Source organism: Geospiza fortis, unplaced genomic scaffold, assembly GCF_000277835.1.
Source record: "Geospiza fortis unplaced genomic scaffold, GeoFor_1.0 scaffold26, whole genome shotgun sequence".
Classification (NCBI taxonomy): Eukaryota; Metazoa; Chordata; class Aves; order Passeriformes; family Thraupidae; genus Geospiza; species Geospiza fortis.
The window spans coordinates 2,075,955-2,087,733 of NW_005054425.1; the positions used below are offsets into that span (position 1 = coordinate 2,075,955).

An 11,779-nucleotide genomic window follows, 5' to 3' on the forward strand; every position below is an offset into this window, starting at 1 on the left:
GAAGAACAGCAACTTCCCATCCAACATGCACCTGCTCCAGGGGGACCTCGGAGTCGCCAGCAGCCTCCTGGTGGAGGGAGCGACTGGGGGGAAAGTGGCTCAGCTCAAGATCACCCAACGTCTCCGTCTGGACCAGCCCAAGCTGGACGAGGTCAACCGGCGCATCAAGGTGGCAGGTCCCAATGGATACGCCATCCTGCTGGCCGTGCCCGGCGCCTCCGACAACCGCTCCGCAGCCGGGGCTGCCGAGGCCGCCACCACCTCCACGCAGACGCCGCTCAGGAATCTGGTGTCCTACCTAAAGCAAAAGCAGGCTGCTGGGGTGATCAGCCTCCCTGTAGGGGGGAACAAAGACAAGGAGAACAGCGGGGTCCTGCACGCCTTTCCGCCCTGCGACTTCTCCCAGCAGTTCCTGGACTCCACGGCCAAGGCATTGGCCAAATCAGAGGACGACTATCTGGTCATGATCATTGTCCGTGGGGCATCCTAAGGCCCTCGTGTTCTGTTCCCAACCCTGCCTACTCCTCCATGCAGCCCCTCCAGCGTGTGCCAGGTGCTATGGGATACAGCCTTAGCCAGCCCTGTCGTTATTTTAAATAGATCTTTGTTTGTAGGTGACTTTCCCGGGCCGATTTTCTGTTGCTACATTTTTCTATAAAGATAGAATCCAGAGAGGTTGGTTAGGAGTAGTGTGAATAGGATATTTTGAGAATTCCCTATCAATGGGGACAGCAGGGAGGCTCAGCCTGCTTTGATTTACAGAAAATAGAAAAATAATAAAAACTGGGGGTGGGTGGGAGGGGTGGGGAAAGAAAAACTCCTGTCTTCTTAATTTAGATTCATGTCCTTTTTTCATTTCATGTATTTTAAAGCAAGTCCCAAGAGCTCGTCCTCGAGAGAGCTCCAAACCGAACAGACCAGATTTAAAGCACTCAGTGGAAATGGAAAACCATAACTTTAATAACAGACTGGTGTCACCTCCTCTTTTGAGTCCTTGAAATTCCGTGTGGGCCTCAGGCCAGGGGCCCTTTGGGATCCCTTCCCTCGGGAGCCGCAGTGGTTTCCCCGTTGAGTCGCGTGGCTCAAGGTCGACATTTTTCAGGTGAGCAGCAGCTGCTCTCGGGTACACAGCAGAACACTGAATTCCTTTTTGGAAAGGGATTCCTTTTTCATCCAGCCCCCCCGGGTGCATGCACTGAAACTGGGCTTTTTAACAGGTGTATTTCCCTGATTTCCCGGTGTATCCCATATGTGCACTTTGGGTTTGTAGCAGTGACTAGGTTTGGTGAAGAGCTGAGGACTTTGTTGCAAACCAGGAATGTCTTGTGCTCACTCTGGTGTGCAGGAAACAAGGAGGTGCTTTAAGGAGAACTTGAGTTATATTGTGAGGTTTTGGTTTTACTGCCTTTTTTGTTGTTGTTTTGTTTTGTTTTCTAAGAGTTGCAGGTTCAGTGGGGTCTGGTTCCACAATGCAAACTGAGCAAGTAAGTGCTTCTCTCCAGAGATGCTTTTCATTCTGTGATAATTTAATTACATAAAAGTTCTCATTAACATTTTACCTCTTTGTTAATAGCAAGGAACTGCTGTCTGCTAGGGACTTTTCAGGTACAGTGTGCAGTGGGCATTACATGAGGTTTATCATGGGCACCTGGAGTAAAATGGTTTTAGCATCCTGGAGAAATATGCAAAATACTCCGAGATGCTGAGGTTTGAGCTCTTGTTCTTGTGATTCAAGGATGAAACAGTTTGCAGGTTGTTTTTTTTTTTTCCAAAGAACATAGTTAATTTTTTCTTAATTTCCCCAATCACTGGGCACTTTTCTCCAGCTGTCTTAGCACCTTTGGTAATTCAGGCATTTAGGAGGGGAGAAGGGATCTCAATCCCTGATGTGATCTAATTCCATGATACTCTGTTTAACAACCAAAAGGATGTTACAGCAGCTTCTAAACTGAAGTGTAAATCTCACTGTATCTCTTTACAGGCCCTAAAATTGTAATCTTGCACTTAAACCCAGAATGTAATCTTGCACTTAGCCATGTTTTCAGGGATTTGGGCAACGGAGAAGCGACGCTGCCTCTCTTGGTCCATGCTCCAGTAGATTCCTTGGATAATTGATACAGGCATGAGTTGATTTCTGTTACAACTTGCATGGCAAAAATCAAATTCAAAGTGTGGAATAGGATGCGAATAGGAGACAAAGGAGGAAATGTCTTGAATGTATTTTATGGGTGTAACTGAACTTGCTTGAGTTTCTGTCACAAAAATAGGGATTTTTCTTACTGCACCACTTGTCAGAGAGGGCTGTGGTTTAAGAGGGCTTTGGTTCCTTTATCTGCCCAGAATGAGTGGACCCAGCATCTCAAACATCATGGTGAACTGAGAATTCCAATGTGGCAGCATCTCTTAAACACAGATTTTGTTTTTTATAGCTACTTTTCTTTCTAAATGAAAAGGTGAAAGCCTCATTTAATGCTCTTAAATTTGAGAGTAAAATCCAGGATTTTCTGGGTTGTCCTTCAATGTGAATGTAAGAGATGGCAGAATTCAGCTGTTCAGCTTACTATTAACAAGGAGAATTTTTGGGAATGACAGCAGAAATGCAAATCACTGTGTTTAAGAAGATACTGCGTGTTTACCACTTACTGCAAAGAATGTTTTAATTGGAGCAGGTGCCTGTTGTGTGTCAGCAGGTGATCAATGCTGCAAGTGCTGCTTGGATTCAGAGGGTGTTTTTTGGGAGATTTCTGTCATCTGACAGAAATCACTTGCAAGAGTTTTCTAGGAAAGAGACTTGAACAGCTAAGAATTTAAATCTGCCCAAAACCGGGGAAATAAAAGCACTAAAGTTTGTGTTGGACACTGAGAGCAGCATTTGTTCTGCTGATCCGCAGCAGGCACCTGCTTAAAAACCCATAAAACTTGGGGTCAACATAGCTTGTTAAAGCCAGCTTGGTTTGGGAAGCCTTCTGGGAAGAGCATGCTAGGTGCACTTCCATTTTTCCTTGGGAAATCACGGTGGTTCCACCTGCCACTGGCTGTGAAATTGTGCTGTGCTGGAGGGCGAGGAGGAGCAGGCGAGGCTGTGTTTGACTCCAGGTTTTCTGGTTCCTTATTTAATGGAGCACCTGCTTCTTTGAATCTGGTTTATTTGTGGTTGCTGCTCTGTTTTGTAAGCAAGGATTTTAACACCCTTTGAGGGTTCTTGTGGCAAAACTTTGAAAGGTTTTTTTTTGCCAGCACTGAATTCCTGTGCTGCCATCCTGGCTGGGCGGGCTGTGCTTTCCTCCTTGGTCTGAGGTGTTCCCCATTGGAGTAACTGTCCACTGAAGCTGGCTTAGCCAGGGCTGAAGGTTTAGAAGCCTGTGGGTGATACCACTGTGTGTAGAGCAAACCAGATGTAGCAGTTGTTGGCTCTCTCCTTGTGTCTGGCATTAAGTTGCTCTGGTGAGAGCTCAGTATTCCCTCCCGACCTTGTGTGCAGCTGATGTTCTTCTGTTTCATTAGTGTGTTGAATTAGCCTGGAAAAAGGATGTGCTTTTCCTGAATCATTTCATCCTTGTGCTTTATGCTTTGGGGAAAGAACCTCAAATGACTCGTGGTTCTGTTTGAGATTTTAGTTTGTTGTTTATTTCTTTCAATTGGAAACTTTGCGTAACTTCCTTGGCCCCTGGCCAGTGGCTTTGTTTGCCACAGGAACACTGAGGTTATCCTCAATCCAGAGGTTTTAGGGGCACAAATACCAACACATCCTTGTCAGCCTCCCAGAGAGAAAAGGGCATTATTGCCAGGCAGACAAACCTTGCCCTCTCTCTCTTTTGTTTCCTTCAAGGATGTTAAAGATGGAATATTTCGGTGACAACTTTCTTGGCCTCTACGGAGAGCCAAGTTTTATAAAGAACGAGTTTTAATTTCTTGTGTGGTTTTGGGAACCCTCTGGTTGATGGTAACTGAGGTGAAAGGCCTGAGGTGTTAATGGGGAGGAGGAGTGAATCAAAATTGTGAAGACAAGTTCAAAAACTCTGAGGACTCAGGGAAAAATGCCTTGGAAAATGATAGTTCCTGGCTCTAAGCAAAGCAGTGTGGAGGGCAGTGCTCCTGGGGAGTGCCCAGAGGGGAAGAAATGGTTGCCGTGTGGCTCTAGAGCTTTTGGGGTTCTTTCCCCTTTGTCCCCCTGTTTATTTCTTTATAGCACTGAAGGACAGATATTCCAATGATTGGTAGACTGAACGATGAGGTGATTTTTGTATCAGGCTTAAAGCAGACCGGGTGGTGCAGAGAATGGTTCATTGAATATTCATCTTCCCACAGTTCCCATTGTGTGAAAACGATGGCTAGGAGATATGACTTGAATAGTAACAATTTTAAATTTTATTGGGTGTGTCTTTGATTTGACCTTTTAATATTGGCATTGTCTGCTGTTAGAACTGCACAGCAGAAGGAGAGCAAAAGAGCTGTGTAACACTACATTTCATGGTTTTGTTGATAAGTTGCCTTCAGGAAATACCCAGTGAGGAAAGTCAACCGAATTAGCAAGAATTAGGTTGGTTTTTCTCCTGGTTAATGATTTCGATGTGCCCCAACAAATGGTACTGCAAGTTGAGTAATCATCAGTACTGTCAGCCTAGTTTTATCCTGGTCCAAAAAGAAACCCTGCACTACTTGTTTTGCATCTGTCCCTAGAAGGCAACTTCATTCCGAGGTTTCCTGCCCATGGGTGGTATTGGTGCTTTTTGAAGTCCAAGTAGAATATTCAGAAAGGCCTCGTAGCTCTTTATGTTCATCTGTATAATGTAGGGAAGGGAAAAACCCAAATCTGGTGTACACATTTGTATTGAAATAACGTTTTTTTTCCTCCTGCAAGCAAATCTGGTGGACTGCAGAAGACAACCGCATGGGATACCAAGCTCTAATGGACCTTTGGGAAGAGAAGCTGTGGCTTATGTGGAATTTACATGGGCCTCCTGGTGGAAGAAAGCTTATCTGTTTAGTATTTGTGCATTTTACTAAAATGGCAGCTTTAAAAAAAAAAAAAAGTTGTGTATCTGCTATTGTGATGCCAATGCCCGTGTTTTAAGTGGAAAAAAAAAATGACCTCTTTGCTTTGTGCTGTGTACACAAGATTGCTGGAAAAGTAAAGGAATACCCTTTTTATGGCTCACACAGCTTAAAAGTAGCTGTCACTCAAACATGCGCTCACAGTTGAGCTGATTTTGTTTCATTCTAAATAAATTGTTTCTTTTGAGGAAAATGGTTTTTCTGCCTGGAAGTGAATTGACGACAAACGTTTGGCCCCCCCTGTGTTGGCAGCGGAGGGGTTCCTGCTGCTGCTGCCCAATTGAGCTGATAGTTGTGGGTCTTGAGCAAGAAGCAGGGAGAGCACCGACACTTTTGCGTTGATCGACCTGTGGTACCAGTCAGAAGAATTTGTGTCTGATGGCCTTGCTGTGGCCCCCGTGTTTGCAGTGAAAATGGGGTCACTTGCTGCGTTTCTCCTCAGCGGGACGGGGCACGCAAGAAGCAGGGAAGCACCACCCTGCGCCTCGGAACGGTGGCCAAGTCTGGGGCTTCGCTGGTTGGAAGAGCTGGAGTTCCTGAATTTTAAGTTTCTCTGATTTATTTTGTTCACCCAACATGTTTGCCTTTAGTTTTGATTCTTGGTTTTTTGTTTTTTTTTTAATTTTGAAGAAAAAAAAAGTTTTGAAATTGCTTTGAATCTTGCACGTAAAACCTTTGCACCAAAATTGCCAAAAGAAAAAGAGAAATGAGTCCTTAAAAGTGTTTAAATGCTGTTAATAAAGCCTTTCCTGCCGTACGCGAGGCGCTCCTCCATCTCCAGGGGCTTTTCAGCAGTTGTGGGTTTAGTGCTGAATGGATGAAGAGTTCCTGAGAGCTGGAGGCGGTAATTTAAACCTTTGCGTGGTGTCTCAGTGCCTTATTTTGACCGGTTTTGAAGCCAGTGGTTCCACACGCCTCGGATGTGCATGTGCCCTGCTCGCGTCCCGGCCCCGCCGCGCGCTCCGTGCAGTCGCTCCCGGTGTAGTGCAGACGGGGAGAGGAACAGCCTGAAAACGTTGTGTGCTGTAGTTCTCCTGTCCCGGGGGTTCCTGAGCTTTGGAAAGCTGTTCCCGTGCAGGAGCACAACTCCGTGTTTGCTGCAGGAGGACCGCGGCCGTCGAGAGGAAGCCGCAACTGCTGCGTCGTCGGCTTCAGGAGCTCCCGTGCTGCGCTCGTGGTAGAATTCCTGTGATTTGCCATGAAGACACCTTGAACGTTTGCCCTGTTTGCCTTGACACACTTTAACTTCCATGGATAACCCCCTGCAGCCGGGCAGGAGCTTTGCTAGGCCGCAGATGCCTCTCAGCCGACGGATGCTGTGGTTGTGCTCTGCAAGGTGTCAAAGCGCTGTGTAAATCCCTAAAACAGGTAAGGGGCTGGAAGAGGTTGGACTGAGTTGTAATGTAAAAGAAGATTGTTGTTCACCTTTTGTTGCCTTGATTCTGCAGTTTATTAATGCTTACTAATTGTGGTTTCTTCAGTCACCGTGCTGCTCCTCCTGCTTGGGAATGGGGGCGAAGGAGCCGACTCTTGGATGTGCTTCCCTGTTTGTTGGGGAGTCCCATTGAGAAACAGGGCCCTGCACAGAAAGCTCCATGTTCTCAGCTTGGCAAGCTGGAGTTGTTATTTTGACTTTATGAACTGCTTGAGTTAACACTGCTTTAACCCAGAGTAGTGTTTATAATTTGTATGTGTTGATAAGGAAAGCCAAGCCAATGATTTGGCAAATTATCTCTGTTTGTGGGATGCTGGTGTAATAATTGAAATGAAGCTTTTTGTTGTAAATGGGAGCAATTGTAGATATTGCTGGTTATGAGGGAAGGGAATTAGAGAGGGGAGACTCAGGAGATGCCTTTTCTTCTAGAAGTTGGTGTTTGTAGTTAAAATTCCTATTTTTTGCAATGTATTTCTTGTGCTGTTGAGATACAACCTCTGAATCTCCTTTAAAGTGTTGTACAATAGGTCTGGGGCTGGTAGCAATAATGGGAGATGTGTTTCAGCCCCTTTACCTCAGCTGGGGGGTTGATGCTGACAGGAGATGGGTGATCTGTCAGTGTACTCCAAAAAAGGGGCTCTTTTTGGCAAGCTGGTCACCTGCTCAGGTATCCAGGTGTTTGTGTCAGGCTTTGGGCACTATCCCACTTTTTGGGTGTGCTTCGACATATCAGTGGCTGTTCCAGAAGAGTTCTGCCTCTCTGAGTCAGATATCTCTGTGTGTTTCACTGGGAGATGGTTCCCTGTCTCCTTTACATCATGCATTTATTCCAGAGACTCAGAGGTACCGTGGGATGTGCTGTGGGATGGTTCTCCTGCAGTCACTTTGCCATAGCGAGTTGTTTTCTGGGTGCTGGCTCTGCCCCTCTGCCTTCTGAAGGGCTTAGAGGGATGCTCCAGTGGCCAGGTAGAGCCAGGCTGTTGTTAAAACCAGTCTCTTGGAAGGGTTAAGTGCTCTATATGCATCATATTAATTTGGCTAATGAGACTTCTGGGGAAAGTGGATTTATAACGAGAACCATTTAATTAACTGCACTGCAGCAGAGAGCAGCGCGAGCGGATTAGATGGGAGCAGGTTATTTGAATTCACACATTTTTTTAGAACTGTGCTTTTACCAGCTGCAGCTGAATTAATAAGTTTAAAACATCAGATGGCCCAGATTCTGCTCATGGCCAATAACAAGCTTGTGTTGGCCTCATGCTGCTGATTTACTATAAAATGGCAAATGCTTTTGGAGGATATGCTCCCACCTCGTGTCCTGAGGTCTGGGGCAAAGCCTGAGAAGGGTTTGGTCAAACAGGCAGAGCACTGGAAAGGCTCTTGGGCTGCTGGCTTTGTGATTCCCCTTGTGTTTCCTGCGGTTCTTGGCTCGGAGCCCTGTGCCTGAGTGTAATTAGAGCTGCCTTGAGAACTGGGTGAGGTAAACTCCTAAGGAGAGTAAACTCTGAGGGACTGGGTCAGTGCACGTGCTCTGATGGGTTTGCAGGAGCCTCCTGCTGCTCCCCCTCTTTGTCCACGTGCTGGAGGTGCTTGCAGCAGCAGCAGAGAACATGGATGGTGGCACAAAGGTTGCCTATTTTTTCCTGCTTTGTACCCCACTCCAGGGATGTATTAATTAAACATTGGAACCTGGGGTGTGGATGCTGTCAAACATGCTGCTGGTGCTGGGCATTAATGAATTGCCACCTCCCAGCCCAGCTCTTGGGTTTGAGCTCCTGTGTGTTGTCCCAGGATGGGGATGGGATGTGCTGGGCTCCACAGATGAGCTGTGCATTAATTGTGGGTCACAACTATTTCATCTCCTTATCTGCCTGCCTTGACCTTCATGCCTAGTTCTGCTATTGCATCTGAAGATCAGGCTGGAGGTTTTGAGCTCCTTTCAGTATTTCCTGTCCCCAGATGCAGTGAGAGGTCAGGCCAAGGTTTAGCAATGCACACAGCCTGACCCAGCCCCGAGCTGGCAGTGTTCCCTGGCACTGCTGCCCTTTGTGCAGGGGAGCACTTGGTTCCTGCAGCCAGCCTCTCCCTCCAGATGCATGTGCTGCATTTCCAGGCTGTACAATTGCACATTTTATAAAGTAAAATGTGCGCATTTACTGCACATGTGCAACTGTGCAGCCTGTGCACATTTTAGATATGACTGGGGACACAAATGTGTGTCTGAGGACCCACTGTGGGTGTGGAAGGGTTTGAGTGAAGGGAAGCCAGTGAGGTCTCCTGGGGTGGCTAATGAGCTGTTTGCCCATGCAGAGGAGATGTCCTTTGGGCCATGGAGGTGTTTGCAGCCCCCTTGGCCAAGGGATTGCTTTGGTTGTTGCCAGCCTGGGCTGCTCCAGCTCTGACCTGGGCAGAGGTGCAGGGCAGGTTGAGGTCCTGAACCACCTGAGCTGCTGTTGTTGAGGCTTGTGGGACGCTGAGAAAAGGGGATGTTGGTGTTTCTCATGCTGCTCCTCTCGGGTGGGTGAAGACAAGGCTGAGAACGAGGACCAGGAGGGACTCTTCATCAGGAACTGGACTGGCAGGACAAAGGGGAATGGATTCAACTGAAAAAGGGGAAATTTGGGTTTGATATTGGAAGAAATCCTTCCTTGTGAGGGTGGGCAGGCCCTGGCACAGGGTGCCCAGGGAAGCTGTGCCTGCCCCACCCCTGGAAGGGTCCAAGGCCAGCTTGGACAGGGCTTGGAGCACCCTGGGCTAGTGCAAGGTGTCCCTGCCATGGCAGGAAGAAGAACAAGATGAGATTTAAGGTTCCTTCCAACCCAAACCATTCCAGGGCTCTGTGACTGTAAGACCTTGTGTTTCACCTGTGCCAGCCCAGCTTTCCCCCTGGCACTGAGGCACAGCCTGTTCTGAGCTCTCAGCTGTCTGAGGGTGCCTTGGGTTCCTTGTGGCACTCAGAGCCACACCCAAGAGCAGCTTGAGGCTGGGAGAGCCCAGTCCCAAAAACCCCATCCCTGTCACCACCCTTGTGCAGCCAGGGTGGCTGTGACTCCTTCCCAGCTTGTCCCAAGGCTTGAGGGGCTGGAGCTCAGTTCATTGGAGTTCTCTTTGTCCCTGGGGTGTTGTAAAGACACCCTTTGCCTCTTCCAGAGTACCCCTCTATCTATCCCTCTATCTTGTCCACGTGAGGGATATCTGTAGGGGAAAGTTTTGCAAAGATTGGTGGTGGCTTCAGAGGCAAAGTCTGCTTTGGAAAAGAGACTTTGACCCATGAATTACTTCTGGAATTGTCCATGGCCATGAGCAAGAGCTTCCATCCCCTTTGTGGTTTCTGCAGGCTGGAAAGTTTTCCCATGAGGATCTCAGCTAAAGCCCAAACTTCTGGGTTTTCAACATCTGCTTGAATTTTTGTTCATTAGAGTCGCTGATAAATTCCCATGGACTTCAGTGAGAACCATTATGGTATCTTTAAAGATTTTTATTTTTGTTTTCCAAACAACTATGAAGGCTTCCAGCTCCTCAGAAATGAAACTTTTTAATTCAGGCTCTGGTGAAACGCAGCCATATAAGGCTCTGCTTCATAAACACAGCTGCAGGACATGTTGCAGGTCAGGGGGAAACCAGCACCAAAAAAAGAGTAAAAGAGTGTTCCTGTTATCAGTGTGTGTGAGGGCAAGTAAACAGCCCAGACCACCAGGGATCTGCCAAACAGGGGAGGGAAGAACAGCCACATTTCCTGTTGCTGGAAGGCCCTGGTGTCACATCCTTACCCAGCTATTTTAAATTGCTTTTGGCTTTCTTCATGTGGTTTAAGGTGAGCACAGGAGCCCCAGCAGTGTTGGTAGCTGAAGCACCTTGTCTGAGGTGGTTTTTGTGCTGTGGAAAAGCCTCCTGTTCCCCTTTAAAATGGGAATAATGGAGATTTCCCCCCGTGGTTAATGAGTGTGCTGGGAGCAGTGCAGAGGAGCAGCTTTGCAGTGCGTTGGGTTCAGACCCTGGGAAGAGGGAGATCCCAGGGATGGGGTTAAACCCCGAGCTGTCACCCCTCACCCTGCTGTCAGGAAAATTAATCCACAAACACCAGAGGTTTGTGTCCAAAAAGGAGGCAGAGGAGTCCTTTGGCTTCATTCCATTAAAGGCAGAGGCCATGGGGCATTCCCCTGGGGTCTCTCAGGTTTTTGGAGGATGCAGCCTCCTTTTTATCCCAATTTCCCACATTTCCCTTCTCTCTTTCCCCATTTCTGAGGTACTTGAGAGATACAAACTTCCCAAAACACCTGATACCAAAGATTTCCCTCTAATGTATAACCCTCCCTTTTAATTTTTAATTCTTAAGGAATTCAGGGATTTTCCCCATTGTTTCTTTCATCTCTCAATGTCTAATTTCATTTATCAGCAAACCTAAAGTTTATTCGTTAAGGCAAATACCTTTTTCCATTTATCAATCAGTGAAATCCTTCCCATTGCTTCTTTTATCTTCCAGAGCTAGTTTTGTTTACCAGCACACCCCCCAGCTTGTTTGTAAAGACAAATCTGCCATTCCTCTCACTGCTCTCAGGCAGCTCAGGGGTGTGGGGTTCCCAGGGATGGGGTTAAACCCAGAGCTGTCACCCCTCACCCTGCTGTCAGGAAAATCAATCCACAAACACCAGAGGTTTGTGTCCAAAAAGGAGGCAGAGGAGTCCTTTGGCTTCATTCCATTAAAGGCAGAGGCCATGGGGCATTCCCCTGGGGTCTCTCAGGTTTTTGGAGGATGCAGCCTCCTTTTTATCCCAATTTCCCACATTTCCCTTCTCTCTTTCCCCGTTTCTGAGGTACCTGAGAGGCCCAGACTTCCCAAAACACCTGATACCAAAGATTCCCCTCTAATGTACAACCCTCCCTTTTAATTCTTAATTCTTATGGAATTTAGGGGTTTTTATCAAGGGCAGAGCCTGACCCCAGAGTGTGTGGGGCAGGGAGAGGTTTATTTTGTGTACTTTGAAATGCCTAAATCCATGTTCTAGCTGCTGTACCCTGCTTTTCAGTAAGGCAGAATACAGAACAAGGAAGGGAAACCTGCAGCTGCTAGCCAGGACACTCAGGGGTGTACAATGACTGTAGAAATTATAAATATAGAAATAATATATTCATTCTGTATAAATGTATATAAATATATTTATAAATAATATTAAATAATATAAAATAGAAACAATATGTATTAATGAATGAAATAATTATATATAAATATATAGAAATTTTTATAAAATAGTATAAGATATAAATAATATCTAGAAATAAATTAAATAA

At 46.6% G+C, this 11,779-nt stretch overlaps 1 protein-coding gene and 1 long non-coding RNA gene across 2 annotated transcripts in view; both read left to right on the forward strand.

Annotated features, from left to right (window-relative positions):
• RBM15 (RNA binding motif protein 15) overlaps positions 1–766 on the forward strand; it is a gene marked incomplete at its 5' end in the record, with an annotated part of 1,986 nt that extends 1,220 nt beyond the window's left edge. Inside the window, one exon of the mRNA XM_031061758.1 lies at positions 5–766. Coding sequence (XP_030917618.1) covers positions 5–490 — 486 coding nt within the window. The remainder of the gene's footprint in view (positions 1–4) is intronic.
• Positions 767–816: 50 nt separating this feature from the next.
• Positions 817–11,779, forward strand: part of LOC115948538 — a 17,633-nt gene continuing 6,670 nt past the window's right edge. The window contains exons 1-2 of the long non-coding RNA XR_004082354.1: positions 817–1,484; positions 4,862–6,423. This is a non-coding gene — a long non-coding RNA (uncharacterized LOC115948538). The remainder of the gene's footprint in view (positions 1,485–4,861; positions 6,424–11,779) is intronic.